General features: G+C 44.1%; 2 protein-coding genes across 2 annotated transcripts; one reads left to right on the top strand and one right to left on the bottom strand.

The window, feature by feature from the left end:
• Window positions 1–3,556: 3,556 nt before the first annotated feature.
• Window positions 3,557–11,803, bottom strand: exosc1 (exosome component 1). The gene is made up of 8 exons (XM_004066137.5): window positions 11,661–11,803; window positions 9,712–9,827; window positions 9,371–9,445; window positions 8,528–8,616; window positions 8,427–8,460; window positions 8,311–8,361; window positions 8,152–8,236; window positions 3,557–4,138 (listed from the first exon to the last, which is right to left on the bottom strand). Exons 1-8 carry the CDS (start codon window positions 11,686–11,688, stop codon window positions 4,029–4,031), a joined length of 588 nt encoding a protein of 195 aa, XP_004066185.1. The 5' UTR covers window positions 11,689–11,803; the 3' UTR covers window positions 3,557–4,028.
• Window positions 11,804–16,464: 4,661 nt separating this feature from the next.
• Window positions 16,465–22,986, top strand: pi4k2a (phosphatidylinositol 4-kinase type 2 alpha). Its single transcript, XM_078936951.1, has 9 exons — window positions 16,465–16,945; window positions 17,560–17,760; window positions 19,191–19,322; window positions 20,257–20,410; window positions 20,486–20,547; window positions 21,035–21,134; window positions 21,242–21,379; window positions 22,141–22,196; window positions 22,277–22,986. The coding sequence occupies exons 1-9, from the start codon at window positions 16,613–16,615 to the stop codon at window positions 22,436–22,438; spliced, it is 1,338 nt and encodes a 445-aa protein (XP_078793077.1). The 5' UTR covers window positions 16,465–16,612; the 3' UTR covers window positions 22,439–22,986.
• The last annotated feature ends 1,142 nt before the right edge of the window (window positions 22,987–24,128 follow it).

Below are 24,128 nucleotides of genomic sequence, written 5' to 3' on the forward strand. Positions count from 1 at the left end.
AACAAGCAAACATGTTTTCTATGCAACTGTATTTGTCACTTTAAAAAGTCATAATAAATAAATGAGTAATTTAACATTAAGTATTAGTTACATTTATTTTTCATCACATTTAGTTACATGTATCAGTTATATCTGGCCCTTTGAGGACAGCCACTATGCTGATGTGGCCCTCGGTGAAAATGAGTTTGACCCCCCTGCCTTACATGATAAAGTTGACTTTCAATTTTTTTTTTATAATAGAATGCACATCACATCAATTGATGCATTTCCTTTTTTATAGTTCTTCTGAATCTCAGATTTTTATAGCCATGTATCATGGCAGGTGCGGTTCCCGCCCTACTCACCCATGTGTCGGCGTGTCCTTGGGCAAGACAGTGAGCACCACACTGCTCCTGGTGGTCATTGGTTGGTTCCGGTGCCATCAGTGTGTGAATGTGTGTGAGTGAGGGTGAAAGGGACCGTGAATCTTTCTAAGGAGGTAGTAAAGCGCTATACAAGCATGCTCCATTTACCATGAATGTTTTTGTTTTCCTCCTCTGAGCTGCCTCCTGGCTCAGAACTGTACAGTTTTGCTTGACGTTTTTGTGGCACTGCTAATGTGATGTTGGGGTTGTGAGGGGCTGTAAGCTAGTGGGACAAGGCGTATATGGATGGCAGGATGTGGCGGCAGGCATGCTCTGTGCCAACGGTCCGTCCCACAACTCTGAGGCAAATTTCTGATGAACTCCTGCCACTCTATGTCCTAGAAAACAACACAGGTTTTTGTGATTTTGGCCTAAAAACGGCATCATTACAATTAAAATTTGTATGAAAAAATCTGTGTCATGTTAACATTTCAGTACTTCACAATTTCTTTATTTTGATCCATTCATGCATTTCTGAGCGTCAGCCCCTCCCAACCTTCAAAAACAAGCGGTTTCTCACATTGTGACGTAGACCAGTGAGAACAGCCCCTTCCAGGGAGGGTCTATGCTGCCAGCACCACCCCCAGGCTAGCACACACACCCCTACATTCTCCACGGAGCTAGTGGTTACTGACATGTTTTCTTTTTATATGCAAAATATTCACATCCATCTTTACAAAAGTTTGGATGTTTGTTTTCAGACACTGCCGAGGCCGGCTCTATCTAGGCTGACGTCAGTAAATGTAAGCAATGGTGTTCAACAGGGAGGGTTTCTCCATTTTTATTCAGTGTATATATTGATGATTTTTTGGGAGCCAGTTTAGCTCATGCTGGTTTGCGGCGCCTTCCGTCCGTGAAACCCGGATTCGACTCCAGGCTGCTCCCTGTTCCCTTCTCTACCTCTGCTGGTTCCAAGCCCGGCTTGAGAAGGTTGCGTCAGGAAGGGCATCCGGCATAAAACATTGCCAAATTTACCATGCGACTCGTTCGCTGTGGCGACCCCTGATGGGAGAAGCCGAAAGTGGAAGAGAGTATATATTGATGATTTTTCTACTGAGTTAAATCTGTGCAAAACTGGACGTGTTGATGGATGTCAGGTTTTTAACCATCTCAGGTACGCTGATGACCTTGTCATTTTTAGCCAGGACAGTGCTGGGATGCAAAAACTTTTAGAAGTTTGCTCTGACTATGGCAGAGACTTTGATATTAATTAAAATCCTTCTAAAAGCTAAATAGTGATTATTAGGACCAAAGACGACAAAAATGTAAACTTTCCCATTTTTAAGCTTTGTGGACGGCCTTTGGTACAAACTTCAATCATTTTATTACCGATGATTGGTGGGATGACAGAGATATCCAGAGACAATATTGTAAACTCTATGCTCAACAGATATGCTGATGGGAAAATTCAGTATGTGTTCTCTCCAAGGGAAGTGTTCATTGTTCAGAGATTACTGCACTCCACTGTATACGGCTCCTCTGTGGTGGAATTATGGACGTGGACATTCTGTAGATTCATAGTGGCCCATAATGAGGCCTTTAGGCTTCTGCTACAGTGGTGGTACAGAGCCAGTCAGCTGTTTGTGGATGCTCACATCTCCACCTGTGAGGCACTACTACGGCATCTTACCTACAGCCTCATGGAGCGCCTGGACAAGTCTAAAAATGTAATTATAAAGTTTCTGACTGATCCCAGAAGAAGCTCATGCCGCTAGACCTCTGCCTTGAGAAAGCACTGGGTACAGAGATTACACTCTGTTTAAATGGCTGTAAATTGTGGTTCTCTTTTTGAATGTTCTGTTTGTCTGTCTTCTTTTATGGACTGCTTCTCAGTCTGAAATGAAATGAATTTATTAAATGGAGAAAGAGCAAAAGGCGGAGCCTCAGAGATCGAGTCGTCTTACTTTTGGGTAGAAAATGAGCTGTGAAAATAACTTTTTATCGTTTTGTGTGCCAAAGGTAATATTCTCATATTTAGTCTATTCTGAAAGGCTTAAGAAAGAGCATGTTATAGGGCCTTTAATATCTTGGGAGAAATTAGAAAGAACTTTCTCCGATTTTTCCGTTGTAGAAGTTCCAGCTGTGAACAGAAAGCATCTGCAGCTCATCTGAAGAATCCTGTGACTCTAGAGGCTTATTTGGGTGTTGAGACTGTTGGTGTCCATCCTGTTGTTCATCTAAATGTCGTTCCTTGGACATTCAAAGATTTATTCAGTGTTTAAGTTTTCTTTGTCAAACCAAACTTGTCTTCACTACCCTTGACTGTACATGAGAACTTAACAGAGTGAACCCTTCCTCCTCGCATTCTGAATAGGAAGTACCCAGTGATAAAATCCCACAGACTTCTGCAGAGAAATGAACAGTTATTAATCAGTCATTCTATTCGACAGAATAACTGTTCTTGCTCTGATAACTTTTTTTAACATGTTCCTGATATTTCTAAATTTCTTTGGGATATCTTGGTCTTTGTTGCAAGTTATAAACTGACCAATCAGATGGCTCAATGAAAAGTATGCAGTACATCTGATCTCCACGTCAGACAGATTCTCCCAAGCCCAGTTTCAAATGGTATGGGGTGTGGACTTCCTCACCCTTACCCCTGGTTGACAAGTGGTTGCCATAGAAACGTTCACTCAGACTAACTCGGTCCAATCACTGCTAACTGACGTCGACCGGCTCCAAAATGGTGGCGCCCGTATTGACGTCATTTGGGTTGGAGCCATTGTCTATGGGTGGCGTCTCACAGGCCAGTTCTCCCTAACAGTGAATGGTTATTACATGTATTTTTAGAGAAAGTGCAAGTTTCTTATCTACTTTTTAAATTCAGTGCAGTTATTAATGAAAAAACTAAATTGCAATTTAAGGACTTTTTTTTTTTTTTTAAATTGAGTTTTTTCAGTCAACCGCATTGGTGACTGAAGTTCTCCCACACAAAAATAAGAAATCCTAAAGGTGAAAATCTTCAGCAAACTGCAACAAAAACAGCAGATCAAACTGCTTCAGTCACTTTGTCTTCATGGAAGATGCAGTAAGAAAAGGCTGCAAAAATCCATCAGATCTGCTGAGGAGAACCTCAGGAGATCCCGGTGGCCTTCAGGATTCATTTTCAGCAGCTTTGTTCAGCTGCTTCTGCTCAGGAAAGAACCCTCATGTTCACATCCTGTTTGGTTTTATTTCCTGTTCCAGAAGACCACAGTGACAGACAGACGCTCAGGAGTCACAAACCAAAGTCATCCAACTTCACAAAACACTGCGGGCAGATCAGCAGGAACACTCGGATGCTTCCTGCAGGAGAAGCAGTCTGGATCAGCGTCTGTTCCTGAACCGCTCTTCTTCTACACAGTCCAGCAGACACGACCACACTCCCAGAATTCAGAGCAAATGTTCAAATCCGAGCCTTAACATTTTATCCTCCAGCAGAAGCAACCAGAGTGAGAGCGGAACCTCATCCTGACAGCAGAAGAAGGACTGAAGCCCCGCCCACGGCCTCTGGACATCTGCAGATGGAGTTCTGTTTCCACACAGGACAAGATACTGCCTTGGCGGGGTGTTTTTTTTTTTTTTTTTTTTTTTATAAAAGGCAGTAGTTGTGTGGTCCAGGCGCAGGGGGGTGGTGGAAGGTCCTCACGCCTCCAGGTACTCGGGCTGGACTCGTGCCACCTTGCGAAACTCCTTGGTGTGCGTCTGTGGACACTGCATCTCACACCAGCTGATGGGAACCATCTGAGCTCGGGCTGTGGAGACCCCAGAGTCTGTTAGAGCCCCCCCAGTCTGTGACCACAAGTGTGTGTGTTGAGATTTATAAACATGTGGTCAAAGGTTTGTAGGCATCAAAGGAATTCACGCCAGCGCTGAAAAGGTTTTCTCTGAAACACCAGCATGAAAGGGTTCACGCCTGCAGACATGTTAGCTAAGATATGAAAGACTTTGACATCCAATCAGAGAAACTCCTGACAAATGTGCCACTAAGTAAGTGTGCGTGTATGTATTAGTGCAGGGGTCGGGAACCTTTTTGGCCAAGAGAGCCATAAACGCCACATATTTTGAAATGTAATTTCGAAAGAGCCATACAATAATGTAGTGTCCTTTTCCCACACTGAGACTTAACCTCTTTTAAGGTTCTTTATTCTGGTTAATGCAGGCTGTAACAAATGCCGTAAATTAATTCAGCAACTCCTGAATCTCTCCCGCCGAGACGAGAGCGCTTCTCCCAACTTTATATTCCCCCCTCCTGCTCCAGCCCTCCCATTTCCCTTATTTGGCCCATGGCTGAACACCATTGGTCCAAACTACCTAATAACAGGCTGAGCGACAGAACTGAGAGCCAATCAGATGCGTTCAATGAACTTCAGAACTTTCAACGCGGCCCAACAGCCGCTCAGTCCGCGACAATATGTTTAAAACTAAAAATACAAATGAATGTGTGCATTTTATTTAATTTCAACATTTTTAAAGGACAATAAGTCTGTGGATTCTTTTTAATAACATTGTTATGCTGTTGCTTATAAATGATGAGTATTTTTCGTGGAAGTTCTGCTGATGGTCTAGTCTGGTTGATACGTGGTGAGTTTCTGCTTCATGCAGGCGTTGAGACTTTAAACGTGATCGTAGGTCTGAATTTTCTGTAGATGTGAGACAGACATGGAACCAAACAAACACTCACACACTGCAGTGAGTGACGGGCAGCGGGTTTTACGTATTTACAATCCCTGCGCGATTCACCTGCTGCCTGTCCCCACAACACCTCACCCCCACCCTCTGCTTTCTTCCTCTAACATCCCGTCCCCGCAACTGCGCGCTCTTTCTCAGAGACGGGAGGGCGCAGTTTTAGGCACGGCAATTCACAGGTTTCCAGGTGGTACAAACTCTGTGAAATAATAGATAATAGTAAACTGATAGCGCTGGCGCAGATTTTTCTCTCTAAGCACCGCTACGACTGCGCGCTTCTGGCATCGCATCGCGCCCGAGAAGGACTGGTCTAATGAAAAAAAAAGTATAATTAAAGATTTGTCTGCGAGCCACATGTGACCATCAAAAGAGCCATATATGGCTCGCGAGCCATAGGTTCCCGACCCCTGTATTAGTGTGTTCACGTGATGGAGCGAGTCTGACAACTGGTTTGCAGCATCACTAAGTTTGTGTGTGCTTATTTCCATGCGTGTTGCCATGTTAGTGCCCATTTCTGTGTCAATGTGTGTGTGTGTCAGAGCAGCGGTCTCCAACCCCCGGGCCGCGGACCGGTACCTGTCCGTGGGTCATTTGGTACCCGGCCGCACAGAAAGAATAACTTAAATGACTTCCGTTTTATTTATTTCGGAATCTGAAAGAAGTTTTATTTTGAAAAATTGCCCGATTCGACTAGAGAAGTTAACCGGAAGTTCTGTCGTGCACGACAGAACTTCCGGTTAACTTCCGTGTTTCGAGTGTGAGGCCGACAACTACCTGTTGGTCGTGTTAGTGTTGTGGGGAGTTTTGTTGAGTTGCTAGTTTTGAGTAAATAGGAGCAGATTTCGGGTAAAAGAAAGGAGTTTGGTGTTTCAACGCGTGACAAAGACATCACAACATTGTTGTGTATACCCGTGTGCGAATTTGTCAAAGTACAACAGTACTAATATAAGCTTTCATAGCTTTCCAGTATATGTGTCGGTGAGAGCCGAATGATGGTGAACACGGCGGGAGGACTTCACCCCAAACAAGACGAGTCGTGTTTCGTATTTGCAGCAATCGGAAAGAAAATACGTCATGTAAACACACCGTTCGGAATACTTTGCCCCGGTCAGACTCGTTTGGATCAAAATTTCTTTCCGATCGAGATAGCTGGGTATACCGATCGTTGTTCATGTAAACGGTCATTCCGATCGTGTGTCACTGCTGCTCTGGGTTACGTCATGCATTGACGGTGTTTCGCTGAGAGAAAGCTTTGGAGCTCATACGGGACCGACCAGCGGCTCTGCGGACGCCCCGCGTAAAGCGCCGCTCCGCTCTCGCCCCGCTGGGTCTCCCCTCTCTTTCACCCCTCACGAGGGAGATGCGGGGGGGGGGGGGGGGGGGGTGCGTGTCCACTGACGTCTGAAACCCAGCATCCGAGCTCTGCGTTCGGGCTCCGGAGCCAGTGGACCGAATGAACCTCTGACTGAGCAGATCAGCTGGATTTATTAATGTGTTTGAGGGGAGGGTGCTTTGTTACGTGTGCGTTTTGTTATGTGTGAGAATTCGGACTGCGAGCCGAGCCGCCGCTCTGGGTTAGCGGCTGCCGGACTCGCGAGGACAGAGCAGAGCTCGAGCGGCCAGCTTACACAGCCGTCACGGGGCAGTGTGTGAGCTTTACAGAGCAGAAATGCCGCTCAGTCCTTAGAAACTGTTCAAAAAATCACGACACATGGAATCGTGTTTCTAATTGTGCCCCGACAAATAAAGGCTGATGTTGTTAGCCCGTGTTGTTAGCCTATCCTAACACTGGGTTGTTCTTCAGTTCTGTTCTTCTTCCACAAAAAAAAAAAAAGCACTGACCACAAGGATTAAATATAAAATGATGATCGAACAGGCACTTCATAATATTCATAAAATTAATAAAAGCACGTTTGGAAGATCGCCTCGTATATTACCGAGCTGCTGCATAAATATGTGACAGCACAGGTTTGTTTACAACGGGACACATTTCCTTTCGGTATTTTGTACACTATATTTTTCGACACGATATTTTGCCCATGTAACCACGCACTGGTCGACAATCCTATAGATGTCGTTCACGTCGATTTTCGGGAGACCTTGTAGAAAACGGGTGAAATATGCCATCTTTCGCAATCAAAATCTGCCGTGTCGCTGCTATAGAAGTCGCAAGCCGGAAATGGTCGGCCTCACACTCAAGGCGGCGGAAGTAGAACTCCTTACTTTCGTGCACGGAGCCTATTCCATCCGTCTATGTCACTCTTGACGCAGGCCAAGGTTCTCTTCTCGGTCACGTGATAGGATCCCGCTAAAATAAAACCCAGGAGCTGGCAAAATTAGTAAAAAACAAACGTCTTTGGAAAGTGTGAAAAGGGGAAAAACGCCCAGCCAGGAGACAGAAGAGGAGCCTTTGCACCAGGAGTGTAGGAAGGGGAGAAGATGATGACACCTGAGTGACGTCCGTGTCAAAATGAAAGCACGGATTCTTCTTGTCATGCCTGCGCTTTAACTTCAGTGTAGCGTTGCTACAATAATTGTCGGCCACATCATATAGACCGGCCCGTGAAAACTTTGTATGACGTCATACCGGTCCGCGGCGTTAAAAAGGTTAGAGTTTATGTCAGCACAAACATAAAAAACTGAAACCAACGCAAAGCACACAAATGCCAAGACAAAATCAAACTGACAAACTCACACACCAACACATCCTAACACAAATGCTAACACACATTCACACACATCCATGCTAGAACAAACTCGCATGTTAACACACATACACACCAACATAAATCCTCATACAAATGCTAATAAATACGGGTGCATATAAATAACCCTTCTGTTATCTTGTGGGGTCCAGATGACACGCTATTCACGCACACACGCCAACTCTACCTCACACACACAAACTTGCACACATATGCGCTGACCCAAACACACACAGACATGGCTTTTCTTCCACATATGAGGGCAGGCGAGGACAGAGGATGACATAAATTCTATTTTGTAATATTTCGAACTCCCGTCTGACCCGGTGGTTGAACACCGCCGTCCCGTCACAGCAGGGTGACCGTGCGCTCACCTGCGTCGCTGTGCGCCACCACCACTCCGAGCTCGTTCTCTGCAGTGGTCAGCAGGTAGTTGGACTGAACGTCTCCCAGAGAAATCTAGCGTCAGGTTAAGGTCTGCCATGCCAGCTTCTGAGCTTTGTGCGCGGAGCATCAAGAAATATGAAGGATACCACTTTGGCCAGAACAATGTCCCCAGGTCTAAAGCTTCTGTGCATCTCCACCTAAACAAAGCTCAACGTCAGACCAGCAAGGACGGACGGCGCCGGGCCAAACGGATCTCGCTCACCTTATCTTTCTCTGTGGCGCGAACGTCTTCTTTCCTGAACACACAGAAGAGCGTCAGACAGCACTAAAACAGCCACATCTGCTGCGTCCACTCTGCCTCACCTGATGGTTCCTCTGAACAGGTCCTTGAGCGGCGTGGAGCCCACATACAGGATGTGCACTTTGGCGAACCTGGAATTGATGCTCGTCACCTGTAACATGAAGGATCTGACAATTAAAATGTGTGCTTGATGTACTCACATATTCAGACTAGAAGCTTCTGGGATTCAAACAACTTTCTCTGGCAGGGAGAAGTCCAGCATCTGTCCCACAAAACCTAACCAACTATGTGGAAAACATCATCTTATCTGCAATTTGGTGTCAGCTAAAGCTTTGGAAAAACCTTTGATTACATAAGTGCTGTAAAAGCTTTTCTCTTGTAGAATCAGTCTAAATAGGAGCTAATATTTGTTCACACATGTGAGTGTGAAACCGCTTCCAAATGGCGTAATAACACCAGTCCTCCTCTCTGTTCTAGGTATTGAAAACAAACACGTCTTTGATTTTGAAAGTCTCCCTGTGGTTCAGCAACAGACAGAAAAGATGTCAAACTGTGATGCTAAATGCAACCCAGTTTCAAATGTGGAGCTGCTTTAGACTAGAAGGGAGTCTACAGCTGTGAGTTTAGTTATGATGTTTTTATTTATTTATGATTTTAAAAACATGCAGGAAAACAGCAAAGACAAAGGCAGGAATACTGAATCCATTTACCACATGTATTTTGTCATCATCGCACTTTCTTCTGTTTAAAAAAATAAATTTAATTAATTATCTATGATAATCTATATTTCTAATCTGCAAACAATTCCGCTACCAAACAAGCACCATGAATGTGACAAAGTCCTGGAAAAATCTCCTAATGAGGCTAAAAGTGTAGGTCCCACCTGTGTCAGCCCCCCCTCCTACCTTACAGGTGACGATGGCGCCCACATCTGGCAACAGCTGGACTTCTGTTTCTCTGACCACAGAGATCACAGGTAACTGTAAAACACCACAAACGTGCACGAGAACCAGTGCGGACCAGACTCGTCATCACCCCGTTCCATCCCAAACTTTGATCCCTCTGGATTAGAGGGTGGGTGGAGTCAGGCTAATGGTAAGGCTGGACGATAAATGAACTACAGTTTGTCCCCAAATTTGAAAAAAATTAAAACAAAATACTCTCTCTCTTTAAAGGAAAATCCCCTTAACTACAGACTTGGAAGATGTGTCAACAAGTCAACTCTGCTAGATCCACCCCTCCTCACCTGCTCCCCCTCATTCTTCTTCAGCACGTAGCCTGCAAGAGAGGAGTAGATGTAGCCGTGCCGCAGATACACTCCAGTTCCCAGAATGCAGTCCTCCACGCTGCACAGTTTGTCACCTGAGACACAGATGGTCAGAATGAAGGTGGGGCTTCCTGCCAAACCACAGTAAAACCACAGGATTTACCTGTTTTCTAGAGCAGATTATCTGATCAGGTGTGTTCAATCAATCAGAGCCTGTCATGTGTCTGCCCCCCCCCTCTTGTTTTTCTTTCAATATTGATAATTTTCCATTTGAAATTATTGCAAACTTTGCAATAGTTGCTTCGTTTTTCTCACAGCAGAGGCACAAAGCTCCTTTATACATATGCATATGCAAAACAGCAAACAATAAACAATATTATTTATTACATTGTTGTTTTTGAATTCCAACAAGGAAATAAATATTATAGAGATTTCATAAATAGTATATTGGAAGGGGAGCTAGAGTATATATATATAACTGAATGTTTAGTGAAATAATCTTCAGGCTCTAAGTATGTAAAATACAGCTCAGATTCAAAGGTTCATTTATGAGTCCATTCCATGTGTGTGGAGGGGCATGACATCTGCAATTATACATTTGTTTATTCTGCCATTAGTTTAAATGACAAATATAACATTCAAGATGTATATTGGATCCGATTATTGAAAAGGTTCCTCAGGATGTTCACCTTTTCCTAGTTTAACATTAAATGCTTTGTTGTTTCAATATTTACACTATTAAAAAGACACATTTCCAACTACAGTTTCAATACGTCTTTTCAAAATTGATTAAACAGGTAAATACTGATTAGTATAGGGGTGTCAAACTCATTTTCACTGAGGGCCACATCAGCATAACAGCTGCCCTCAAAGGGCCAGATATAACTTATACATGTAACCAAATGTAATGAAAGATAGACGTAACTACTCCTTAATGTTAAATAACTCATTTATTAAATATAACGTTTTATAGTGACAATTACAGTTGCATAGAAAACATGTTTGCTTGTTAATTTAGCATAAATCCTTCTACATTTTGTCTGCTTATTAAAACCCACGCTCAAACTGTCCAAGTGAAAAAAGAAAAATAACTTAAAACTGAGCTAGAAAGAAGATTAATTACACGTGTAACATTTTACAATAAAAGGCTGCTCACAGCCTTGCATCCAACTGATGGTTTGATGACAACAATTTGTCTGCATACACACACAAGACCGGCAAACATTGTATAATTACAACTGCAGCTACACAAATAATATGTAATCAACTAAAAAAACATTTCATTTTAAGAAATTAAAAACTTTCATGCTCCCGCGGGCCACATAAAATAACACGGAGGGCCACATTTGGCCCCCTGGCCTTAAGTTTGACACAGTAGTGAATGATGATGAACTGTTGTACAAAGACAGCAGGACTTAACTGACTAGAAGCTGTTTCAGACGAACACCACATTTCTGCTGATGCATGACGCAGCTTTCAATAGTCAATATTCTAAAATGTTGTACCCGTCCGAACTTCTGAAGGGGACCACATGGGGCCCCGCTATAACCACGTGATCCTAAGGATCGACTGCATAGTTTTCGGGGGTGGGAAAAGTCACAGTCCTTCACGTGTCGAGCCTTCCCCGCCCCCTCACGTGTCTCGGAGCTCAGAAAATGCGAGCACGCGCCCAAACTAAGTAAGAAAAGGGAAATATAAGCATGCACACAAACGCAAATCTACGAATTTACTACTACCTAAACGATGAGTGCGCAAAGACGAGCTAAATCGCGCGTAGCTATGGCAGCAACATTTACACGTTATACCGCTACGGAGAATTTTACGCCATTTTCTGGCGTCCCAGTGACAGACTCACAAACGGGATTAACAAAAAAACAACACACAAAACCAATAGAAAACCGCTAAAAGCGGTTTTTACGGAGACTTACCTGGAACGCACAGCCTCGTGGGAGACATGTTTGCGGAAGACGCGCACCACTCAATTGGCTCTTTTCACGGGCGCGAGGCGACTCTGATTGGTTAATTCAGAGTGGGAGGGTGTGTCCGAAAGAGGTGCGCATGGGCATGAAACGTGACGGTGTAGCAGTAAACAAATAATTTGGTTAATTTTGTATCGATATATATATATAATTTTATTTGGAAGTAATTTAATATTTTATACAATTTAACAAAAACTTTTTTATTAGAAGTGGGCTGCATAAAAAAGAGCTTTTAAAAACGATTTTTTTCTCGTTTCTAATTAGTCTTTTGGGTTTTGTTGGCAAGTTTAATTTAGAATTATTTCTATAAATGACAAAGTTGTTAATTCTGCTCAAATAAAATGACTTTGTTCTGCGCACAAACGGTAATATTGCAAATGTCAACAACTCTGAACAACAAATTTAATGTCCATTCAAAGTAGAGAATTTGTGACTTAATGAGCAGAGATAATCTGTCAAACTAAGTACTGGTGTTCCCCTTTTTTTGTTTTCTTGCTTTCTTTCTTTTTTTTTCTTCTTTGGGAGGGAGGTCATTTAGTTTGTGTAATGATCATCAGACAAACAGCTTTGGTCAGTCACTACATTCAGTATGGGGCAAGACTTGAAGATCATGTGGTAAACCATGTCATATCAAATTAAATCAAACTTTATTTATAAAATAGTGCTTCTCATGCGTTTGTGCAGCTCGAAGCGCTTTAGCATTAAAAACAGAAAACACACAATATTACAGTAAAAACCCAACCCACCCTTCCCACTCCCCTCTGTTAAAACATATGAACTATGGCCTGGATTGCAGGAAAACCATGCAGAAAGAGATTTAAAAAAAGACCTTTGTGAGTCTACAGCAGAAGTGCATATACAGTGTCTTCATTTTTTATTAAACTCCAGTTTTCTAAACGCCATTCGTGGTATGTAATGCTGTCTCACATGGTATTGGGAAGCACTTTTAGAGTAATCTGTCTCAATGAAAACATGTATAAACCTTTTGACTTGATTGTTCAAAGATGCTGGAGTCATAACTTGTTATTTTGATGACACTGAAACTTTCACTGACATAAATACTTGACTTTGAAGATCAATTCATCCACTTTGATTAAGGGATTTGCTTTTGCAGCTTGAACTACCCATTTTTTAACTACTGACTTCCTTTCCAGAATTTGACTTTCCATTCTGAAAGAGTGACTCGCTTTTGCAGGTTGTGCATCGAGTTTTGCAGTTTGAAAAATCTGTTTTGAGAAATGCCTTAGAAGTGCTGCAAACTTTAATACTGTAGTGAGAAACGTACCAATGCGACTAAGAAATCTGTAGTCCTCCAAATATTAGGGAAAAAATGATATTTCATTTGGCTGGAGCGAGATGTCGTCATTGGGATCGTGTTTGATCTTCTTTTGTGTAGTCCTACTCAAAGGAAAAACCTGATGAGTGAAAATAATAAGAGGGAAATAAAATCAATCTTTACTCCAGTTTTTCTAAAAAAAATAGCACACAATTATTTTGATAAAAACCTTCTTGAAACGGTTTCAACTAATTTAGTATCCTTTTAAATAAATTCAGAACAAACTTCTTCTGTATGGATTTTTGATTTATGTCCACCCACTGTCATATTTAGGATGGTTCTGAAAATGTCTTGTTTTTAAGAAATCACATAGCCATTCACTTCAATGTAAAACAGTCCTGAGGAACTTCAACTCTCTCTCCGCCACTCCTGACTTCCTCATCCAAACCACAGGAGGTGGAACCAACAACCTCTCCCTATATTCTGTCATAGTCTTTCTCTAGATCTGTAAAGACTCAAGGCAGCTCCTTCTGATCTTCTCTGTCTTTCTACAGAGGCATCCTCAAAATAAATATTACATCTGTGGTTATTTCTGTACATGAAACCATACTATTTCTCACAAATGCTCACTTCTACTCTCAGTCTTGCTTCCACTATCATAACTTCCTTGTCTGACTCTTTATTCCCCTTAGTTTCTACTACTCTGCCGTCGGCATTCTTCTTAAAAATAGAACTCTTCTCCATTTCTTAGACATCTTTTCACTCTCCAAGATCTTGTTAAACAGTCCAGTCAGAAACTCCCCTGCTCTTTAAATTTCAATACATTTCCTTAATCCATAATGGAGCTTTCTAGCCATACTGTTTGGAGCTAGATATCATCTCAGATGAGGAAAACAAAAACGTACCTGGATCTATTGTCTGCAAGTGGATGCTTGAGAATTTTAGTAGAGAGGGGAGACTTGGCCAGTTACTGTGTCACAAACCTGAGCCTTTTCAAATGATGGCTTTTTACTCCTTATCCATCACATTTTGAATAAATACTCAGAAACAAAGTTTTAATCTTAAGTTGTTTTACATATGACTTCCATTATGAGAAACATGCTACAAGAAAATATTGGAAACACCATTTTTATTGGAGTGGGTCCTTCAGTAATAGTTTAGAATTACTTTTATCTTTCACTTGAATACCTTTTCATCAGTACCCTTATTTGTAATGGAGCACATATCTGACAATGTAGAAGTACCTGTTTGAGTAAAACCTTTTGTGCATTATATGTCCTCTTCTGTTAACACGGGTATAGGTATTATGACACTGTGATGCTCACCTGTATGAATGAGTTCTGCTGGAAAAGATTTGGATTTTGTATTTGTAACAGTCAGTGGATGTGTGCCCTTAGAGGCACCTGTGGACTAATGCAAGGTTGCCAGCTCTAGAACCTGAAGCAGCTGCATGAAGCTAAAGCCTGCGCAGGCTCTGGGACCTGCAGTGGCTGCATAAAGCTAAAGCCTGCGCAGGCTCTGGGGCTGCAGTGGCTGCATGAAGCTAAAGCCTGCGCAGGCTCTGGGACTGCAGTGGCTGCATGAAGCTAAAGCCTGCGCAGGCTCTGGGACTGCAGTGGCTGCATGAAGCTAAAGCCTGCGCAGGCTCTGGGACCTGCAGTGGCTGCATAAAGCTAAAGCCTGCGCAGGCTCTGGGGCTGCAGTGGCTGCATGAAGCTAAAGCCTGCGCAGGCTCTGGGACTGCAGTGGCTGCATGAAGCTAAAGCCTGCGCAGGCTCTGGGACTGCAGTGGCTGCATGAAGCTAAAGCCTGCGCAGGCTCTGGGACCTGCGGTCCCAGAGCAAGCCTGCGCATGCTCTGGGACTGCAGTGGCTGCATGAAGCTAAAGCCTGCGCAGGCTCTGGGACTGCAGTGGCTGCATGAAGCTAAAGCCTGCGCAGGCTCTGGGACTGCAGTGGCTGCATGAAGCTAAACCCTGCACGTACATACAATGAACATACAACAGTCTAGTTGTCTACAAGTGGATGCATCGGAATGGAGTGGAGTAGGGAACTTATGGCTTGCCTATTGCAGCTTCTTCGTCAAACCTAGAAGCTTTTTCATACAGCCTTTTTTTGTATGCTCCTAAATCACAACAATTTAAATAAAGAAATACTCAGAAGTGCAATTTTAAGCTTAATTCACTTTATACATGTTCATCGTTTTCCGCCGTGGTGCAGCGGTAGGGCAGTCGATCTCTGATCGGAAGATTGCAGGTCCGATTCCTGCCTTGCCCGCCCATGTGTCAAAGTGTCCTTGAGCAAGACACTGAACCCCACTTTGCCTCTGTGGAAGGTTGGCGCCAGTTTTTGGCAGCGGAGCCGCCACCAGTGTGTGAAGGTGTGTGTGAATGGATTTGTGACTGTAAAGCGCTTTGGGCCTTTGAGGACGACAGAGAGCACTTTACAAGTATGAAAAAAAATACTACGAAAATATTTTAATAACACAATTGACATTGGAGTGGGTTCTTTAATGAAGAAGTCAAAATATGTTTCAGTTTATGTATGATATTGTAGTACTTGTTAGAAGCTGATGGCAAATAAACAGTTATTCTTAAACATGTATCCAACATTTTTAAATGATTAATGAAGGAATACTAGAAATGAAGTGTTGAGAGTCATGTTTGTTAAACTCTCTGTTAATTTTTCCTGAGCCAATGTTCACTCTTTTGATGATGCAGCTCTGTGGCTTCTTCTGAAACTGTAAGCTGAAATTCTTCATAATCCAGCATTAAAGCCTTTAGCTCTGAAGTCTGCTGCTCTTTTTTCCTCCCCTCAGTTTCCATTAAGTCTCGTGGAACTTGGTGAGCCAATGAAAGGGTCTTTGTGTACGGCCCAGTGCCAGAGCCGGCTTCCGTGGAGTGATCGGTGCAAGAAGAGCCATGGCATCTAAAACAAACGCCACCAGCTCCCTAGAGGCCCGCCAAGCAAACCCTAGGAAACACGCAAAAGATGAACTAATGTAAACATAAACCAATTAACCAAAGTAACAACACTCAGCACCAAAACTATAATCCATGTGAAAAAGACAAAATGTCAACCTCTTCAGCTCCAAAACTCACACTCCACCAAGGAGATGATGATAATGTTGCTTCATCATAGTGACCATGAATGAATCTTAAGCTCATCTTCAGATGTTTATAACTTTGGTCATATTTTAAGAGAATGCTGTTTATTTCAGGGATATGAAAAACGTGGTTGAATAAAACTAAACTGCTCAATAGTCTATCTAAAGATATGTGAACATGTCTTAAACAACCGACCTTTCAGCTGTCAAAGGAGTCACGGATTAGAAAAAAGCAGATATTTGTCAAAGCCTTTTTGAGTAAATCATTAATCGGGTTTTCTTCACTCTCGCGTGTTTTTCGTGGGTGAAGCAAGACTATCCAATCAACGCAGGGGGTCACAGGAGTCCTCGAAAGCTGATTGGTCAAATGGAAAAAAAGTCTGGTCCCGCCTTTTCCCGGAAGTTGAGAGTCATCAGATCTTTGGCGTTAGCCGCGTTTCGTGCTAACCAACAAAACAAAACAACAAAACATCCCGGCCGCTCAGTCAACCTCCAAACAGCCCCACCACGGCTCAGAGTCATGGACGAGACGAGTCCGCTCGTCTCTCCGATCAGGGACTCTGGAGACTTCAGCTACTGCCCCACGGAGCCCACCAGCCCGCGGGGAGCGTTTGGAAACACACCGGGCTCCGTGGTGCGCCTTCCGGCTGGCAGCCCTGGACGCAGCCGGGAGAGGCAGCCGCTGCTGGACCGGGGGAACGCGCAGCGGGAACCGCACAGGAACGAGTTCCCCGAAGACCCAGAATTCAGGGAGATCATCAGGAAGGCCGAGCAGGCTATCGAGGAGGGCATCTACCCGGAGAGAATCTACCAGGGCTCCAGCGGGAGCTACTTTGTCAAAGACGCTCAGGGGGTAAGGGGACCCGAACCCGGGTGGCAGAAAGTTTCCACTTTGTGAAATTCTAGCTTATTTCACCAACTTAACTCCAGCTGTGTGTACTTTACCGCAGCTGCGTCTGCTTTACGGCAGCTCAGTAAACATCAGCCTGGTCAGACGTTCTCACTAAAAATTAGGATTAAGAAACGCATCGTTTCAAAGCACGTGAGGTTTAGTTCGTTCCTGTCCCGCCTGGAGCTGTGGGGGGAGAAGCTCTTTTAATTTAGCAGAGATTCAGTTTGGTCATGTGACCCCCCAACCCCCCCAGCCTTTCGTGAAGTTAGTCACCACAGTCATGTGTTTTCTGTGAAGAACTGGGCCCGGTGCGCGTGCGTGTGTTCGGCCACAGTCTGCAGCAGAGAATCTGAAGTTTCGTGTCTAAAGCTGTGATAAACGTTACAAGGACATTCGGAGTCATGGAAAGCTCATTACTGTCATCCTTGGCTTTAAATACTATGCTTTTATTTTGAAAATATCAGATGAGCTTTAGAGGCTTTGAAGTTTATTTTGCAGATCTTCAAAATAAAGCCCCATTCTGTTTTTACTTTTCTGTGCTTGACTCCGCCCACTTCCTTTTTTTCTTCTCTCAGAAAGTCATCGGGGTGTTCAAACCCAAAAACGAAGAGCCGTACGGTCAGCTCAATCCCAAATGGACCAAGTGGCTCCAGAAGCTGTGCTGTCCCTGCTGTTTTGGCCGCGACTGTTTGGTTCTGAACCAAGGCTACCTGTCCGAGGCCGGGGCCAGCTTGGTTGATCAGAAACTGGAGCTCAACATTGTTCCGAGGACCAAGGTACAGCCGCACACTGATGGACCCACATTGATTTTGCATTACAAGACCTTTAGAACTCCTAGAGAAGGAGTCTTTAGCTCTGACCCTGCCCGGCAACAAAGGACAGCTGAAACGTGATTGGATAAAGGCTCCAATAAGAAAATATGTCTGCCTGGAAGCAGCATAACCATCATGAACACAACAAAAGAGAACGGACAGACCATTTGGAATGATTTAATGAGTATGAATGGACAAAATGTATGATTCTGAATAATGATTCAGATCGTTTTAGGCCTTCAGAGAAGGCCTTGACCGCCCACCACTGGTGTAAGCGTCTTCTCTCTTACTAATTTTAGAGGCAGTTGAGGATCTGCTGAGTTTACCAAGTTCCTCCGGACACAACATAGGAAACAGACACTAAAAAGAGTTTAACTGAAAAGTGTAAAAATAATGACTGCTAATAGTTAAAGAGCCACTCGATTAGAATTGTGTATTTGGGGTTTCTAACATGTTCTTGCAGGATTTTTCTGATGATGGGCTACGTTTATCCAGAAAATTAAGCCTAAAATTGCATTTGAGTATTTCTTTATTCAAATCATGGTGAATCATCTGACTCAAAACTGCACGGCTGGATAGCTCTAATATCGCACGTCCTTTTTGCTGCACCGCTAATGTTAGGTTGGGGGTGTGGGGGCCTGTAAGGCAGTGGGAGAGACCCCCACTCAGCCTTTTTTCCACCCACGGCTCGCTGCATTTTGTAGATCTGCACCTCTAAGGTCTGGAGTCACCATAACGCGGCCTCACACCCCTTTAAGTCTCTACCCTCATCCTATGGTCAGCGTCCGTCATCTTCCATGACTCTGCAGGCCACGCCCTCACACAGGTGCAGCGCATTCGTGTTGCTTTTTTCTTTTGTCGTTTGTTTATTTTTTTTTATTTTTTATGACATTAAGCTGCTGGAATCATGTTAATGTGTTAGCAGGATGCTAACAGCAGTTTAACCCACTGAAACACCTGAAATCTGCACTGACTGGAGAAATATGAATCTATCACTTATCTTCTTTAATGACATTTTTGTAGAGACACAAAAACAAAGACCTGCACCAAAAACTGAAGGACTCGCTCCTCCCCTCATCATTTCTTCCTGCTCTTTTGTTTTGCCGTATTTACCTAACAGGCTTATAAATGGAGTCTCTTGAAAGCAGATTTTTGTCCATGATGATGAAATCAGCTGAGATTTGATTTAGAAGAATCCATATTTTGCTGATCGCTGCTGTCTCCATTTTGCCCACTAGAGGTCACTGTTCGGGAGCTGTGGCTTCATTTCATGAGTGTTGGTAGTTAACTCTTCCATGTATGTGCAGCATAAAGGGGACCCCAGCATCAGGCCTTTGTGCTGACATTAAACCTCCATCAGAATGAGATGTGATGGTCCTCCCTCCTCCCCCCAGGTGGTGTATCTGGCGAGTGAGACCTTCAACTATAGCGCCATCGACCGAGTAAAATCCAGAGGAAAGAGGCTGGCGCTGGAGAAGGTTCCCAAAGTGGGACAGCGTTTTCACAGGATCGGGCTACCTCCAAAGGTAAGCTCCGTAACTACATGCTTGGGGGGTGAAGGACGGTGCTGAGGATAGTCACTATCATTTGAATATTACAACACAGACACATCCGGTTAAAATGAAGGTGTTTACTGTCACAAAGACCCCCCCAACACACACACGCCATAAATGAAGGGTTGTTAGGTAGGACCTCCTGACAGAGAAGCAGGCCAGAAGATCCTGGACGCTCCTCTTCATGCTGAGATCCAGAGAAAAAGAGTCACCAAGGGTCACCAAGATCCATCAGTCTGAAGGTTACCACAGCATTTCTTCAGATCTGTGAGCCAAATGGGGAAAACACAAACAGAGGAGAACCCATTGAGGTAGGGAGTGGCCAGCTTGGAGAACATGACAGATGTGCAAGCTACACCTGCCCCCTTAAGGTCAGAGGTCATGATCTCACTGTCAGAAGCAGACGGTGTGCAAAAAACATCAGAAAGTCTCAGCTTGATGAAAAACCGTTGAGAAAAATCCTCTGATGACTGAATAGAACTTTCTCAAAGCTGTGGGTTCAGTTACATCTGGAGTAAAAACTAGAACATTACACCAACAAGTAAACATGGTGGTGGAAGTGTAATTGTCTGGGGCTGCTTCCTGTAGACCTGCCGTGGTAAATAAACTGAAGCTACAGGAATGCTGGGTTCTGCAGAAGAATTTTTAACCAAGTTCTTGTCTGAAGCACCAGAGAACCGGTCTTCAGGGTTAGGGGGGGGGCGCTGAGGTTTGTTCTCCTCTGAGCTCAAAATGTTCGATTGCTTTATTGCAGGTTAAGTTTTTGCTTGTTGCTGAAAGGCAGCAGAAGATGAAAAACGATGCTTGAGGTTGCTCAAAGCAGGACAGATGTGAGGGTGTCCGGTGGTGAAGTTAGGACTGAGGCTGGGGGCTCAATGCTGACACGGTTCTACTGACTGGGTTCCAGGTGGGCTCCTTCCAGCTGTTCGTGGACGGCTACAAAGACGCAGACTTCTGGCTGAGGAAGTTTGAGGCCGATCCTCTGCCGGAAAATACCAACCGGCAGCTGCAGCTCCAGTTTGAGCGACTCGTGGTTCTGGACTACATTATCAGGAACACAGGTGAGTCCTCACATCCAGGCCGGCCCGTTTGGACCTTTGCCTCCCAGCTGATGTTGGAACGTTTTTCTGCAACAGACAGAGGAAATGACAACTGGCTGCTGAAGTACGACTGTCCCATGGATGCCATTGGGAACAGGGTGAGACACACACACTTATTCTCACAGCCGCGCCTAAAATATCAGTTGTATTTTTTTTTATTTTTTTTTTTATAACATTTTGTGTAATTAGGATATAAACTTCAAAAACTTTGATAGTTACAGTCACCATGTGTGTAAGAGAAGAGAACCATCTCGGTACCACATGGTTGACCAGCATCCGGGTTCCCTGCGGCTTTCTGGATCTTTGTTTTGTGGATTTTAGCATCTTCGTCCAGTCTTCCTCCGTGTTTGAAGGTCGTTTGGATCCACAGATGCACTGAAGTATAGAAGGTTGCTGCTGGTCTTTATCAATAGCAGCAGCTGCTTCTACCTCTGCAGATAATTCTCATTAGTGGTTGATCCATCATCCAGGGTTTTGATCAGGAGAGGAGCTCTCTGTCACGTGATTCATTTCAGAGAAATCATTTTCATGCTGATGCTTCCTCTGCCGTGCTCTGAGCTGTGACCCCCCCACCTCTCCCTGCAGGACACAGACTGGGTTGTGGTGAAGGACCCTGTCATTAAGCTAGCAGCTATAGACAACGGCCTGGCTTTTCCACTTAAACACCCGGACTCCTGGAGAGCCTGTGAGCCCCGCTTTCCTAGACCTTTCTTTGTTTTTTTTTTGCTTGTGGTCATTTTCCCATGATGCATCATTCAGTGTGAACAAAGGCTGTGTGTTCTTCTTTCTCAGATCCGTTCTACTGGGCGTGGCTGGCCCAGGCCAAAGTTCCTTTCTCGCAGGAAATTCAGGATTTGGTTGTTCCCAAACTGTCTGACCCGAACTTCATCAAAGACTTGGAGGAGGACCTGTACGAGTTATTCAAGGCAGGTCGCTCATGATGCCGTCTAAAGTTATGTTCACACCACCCTCAGCGGCACGCATCCAAACAACCACTTTCAATGAAAAGTCTACGTAAACGGATGTTTCGCTCTGCCGCGTTCCAAACTCTCGCATTCATGCATAGCTACGCACGTTTTGAAGGCTGTTTGCAGGCTCTACCTACAAAATATGCGGCCATTGATGTGGTAATGACGTATGGATGGCTTCACTTTTGATTCATGGAAGTGTCAAATAACTTAATCATTGGGGTTTGTGCCCAGCTGGAAGTATATGACACCAAATTTTTTAAACATCAAAATAAGAAAAGGCTTGGAATGAGATTGACCAGATTTGCAGCACTTCAACATTTTGCACCAAGCCTCCTCCAGCTGGGAGAACATGAGCTAGTGTCTGGTAGCAACAGTCAAGTGTGAACTCCGTACGCTAAAACCATCCTGAACGTGGATCATTGAACGCGCTTTAACCTCATTTGCTTGTTGTGAATGTAGCATTAGCAGCAAAGCAGCTGTCCCACAAGATTTGCACCACTTCCATTTCCCACCAAGCCACTTCCAACCAAAGGTGGCGAACATGAATTTGATAGCGTCAATGTTGACACCATGTGATAAACCCGCGTACAGGAATGTGCTTTTAGAGCGTTCTTGAACGTGTGTCACATGCTTGGCGTGAACATAGCATTAGGGTGATGGAGAACTGTGTTTAGGTGACGGATGGGAGGTCTGATCTGATCCTGTTGTTCCCGCAGAAAGATCCTGGTTTTGACCGAGGACAGTTCCACAAGCAGGTGGCAGTCATGCGGGGGCAGGTGAGCACATCCTCAGATATTTTGGATGCATTCAGATCTCGGTTCTTTCGAGGCTTTTATCTGTAACCCTTCTTCCCCAGATCCTGAATCTCAACCAAGCCCTGAGAGACGGAAAAACCCCCCTCCAGCTGGTGCAGCTGCCCCCCGTGATTGTTGAGACGGCGAGGGCTCCACAGAAGGCCAACAGCGAGTCGTACACACAGAGCTTCCAGAGCAGAAGACCCTTCTTCACCTGGTGGTAGAGGGGGACTTGGACCTGCACCTGGAGCTCTCCTGCTCCTCCACATCCCTCCCCTGGAGGACCGCTTGGTACGGCCGAGGATGCTTCCCTGTCCGCCTCTGTGCCTTGGAAATGATGGCAGAGGGCCCTGAGCCCCCTCCATAGTGACATATGAGACACAATGTTTCGGGTGCACGCTACTCGTATCCACGTGCACAGAAGCCCCTCCTGTGTTTTTAGGATGGGGGTGTTGCATTCCAAGCCTGCTGAGGTTTCCACACCCCTTTGCCATGCACCCCTCCACCTAAAAAGAACAGAAGTATTTACTCGGGGTTGTTTCCCAGCATTCTTTGCTCTTCTAAACAGCCATGGTTGTTGACACTGCAGGTGCCAGAGGGGTTTGTGGTAATCAAGTTTACTTAAGAAGTTCCTCCCACAGGTGAGTAAATGCTGCTGAAGCTTTTCTTCAGCCTCTCCTGCTGCACCCTGGTGATAAAATGTATGAGACGATGCACTGTATCATTTGTAATATTTAATGATAGAATATAATTAAATCTTATCCAACCAGAAGTTCTGTGTTTTTTCTTTAACATTAAGCTTAGTTTGGAAATGTTGAGCTGATATACTTCCCACTTTGGTTAAAAAAAAAAAAAACACAGTCCAACCCAAGTTCCTGCTCCCATGTAGTTCTTACTGGATTCCTAAAATGTGTTTTGAGCAGTAAATCTACACTAACACATGTGGTTGACCTCTTGCTGCACCTTGAGGCATTTCCAAATTCTTCAAGTATTTTTCCATAATTTCAGTGACTTTCTATATCAGACTATTTATCCCAGGGGGGGAAATAGCAAGTTTAGCACAGCTCCAATTGTTAATTCTTTTGATGTGGTTTTAGGCCTTATCACAGCACTGACACAAAGGACAACTGTCTGAATGAAACAAACAAAATCCTAGTCTTGTTGAATGAGAGTGCTACTGTCTAAACAGCTGATCATTTGGGAGCCGTTTCCCAACCCGCACACTGCCCTCCTCATCAAGTTCTGCAGAAGCCTGATAATGGCTGCCATCAAAAGGCAAGTGTGTTTGAGCAGGGGAAAATAAAAATGCAGGACGGTATTAACTGGGGAAACCCTGTACTAGAGGATTGGGTAAGCAGCTGTAGTACTGTCTTTGAATTGTTCAAGTTAGTTATTTGGATGTTGAAATCAGAAACTAAATCTCATACCAAAGGGCCTTGATCTGTGGGGTTTGTACAAGCTCTTTCTAGGCCAGTTAATATGCAGCAATAATGCCACAACAATGCAGATGACATTCAGTCTCAGATTTCACTCAGCATGTGAATATTGACAACTGGACTCAATCCTACAGATGTCTGAGTGGAAGCAACACAACTAGCACTAGTAGGTACAAGAAAGCGTTCAGTTGGACTTTTGTATCTGTTTTTACTGAAAAAGCTTCACCTCTTCTCTGAAAGGCTTTCTCAATTCTGACATCCAAAGGTATGAGAGTTGGTTCTCATGCTTCTAGAAAGCGGGTGTTTTCAGACTTTGCCCCTCATTCAGTAGGTCAGGAGAATAATAGATTAACAAAAAGTCCAAGTGGTTTTGGGTTGTTGAGGATTCTTCAGTTTTTACCAGGAGGGAGAGTGGACAGGCACTGACAAGTTAAGTTTGAGTTTTTTTAAACGTTTTTCTATGTGAGGTTTAAAGATG

Source organism: Oryzias latipes, chromosome 1 (assembly GCF_053564925.1).
Source record: "Oryzias latipes strain Hd-rR chromosome 1, Olatipes_Hd-rR_3.1".
Taxonomy (NCBI): Eukaryota; Metazoa; Chordata; class Actinopteri; order Beloniformes; family Adrianichthyidae; genus Oryzias; species Oryzias latipes.

Excerpts from the sequence above, each read along its gene's own strand:
- pi4k2a (XM_078936951.1), top strand. The coding sequence starts at position 16,613 with ATGGACGAGACGAGTCCGCTCGTCTCTCCGATCAGGGACTCTGGAGAC. Across the intron at positions 19,323-20,256 it reads GGATCGGGCTACCTCCAAAG|GTGGGCTCCTTCCAGCTGTT; the intron begins GTAAGCTCCGTA and ends ACTGGGTTCCAG. Across the intron at positions 20,411-20,485 it reads CTACATTATCAGGAACACAG|ACAGAGGAAATGACAACTGG; the intron begins GTGAGTCCTCAC and ends TTTCTGCAACAG.
- exosc1 (XM_004066137.5), bottom strand. The coding sequence starts at position 11,688 with ATGTCTCCCACGAGGCTGTGCGTTCCAG. Across the intron at positions 9,828-11,660 it reads CACGAGGCTGTGCGTTCCAG|GTGACAAACTGTGCAGCGTG; the intron begins GTAAGTCTCCGT and ends TCTGTGTCTCAG. Across the intron at positions 9,446-9,711 it reads AGAAGAATGAGGGGGAGCAG|TTACCTGTGATCTCTGTGGT; the intron begins GTGAGGAGGGGT and ends GGTGTTTTACAG.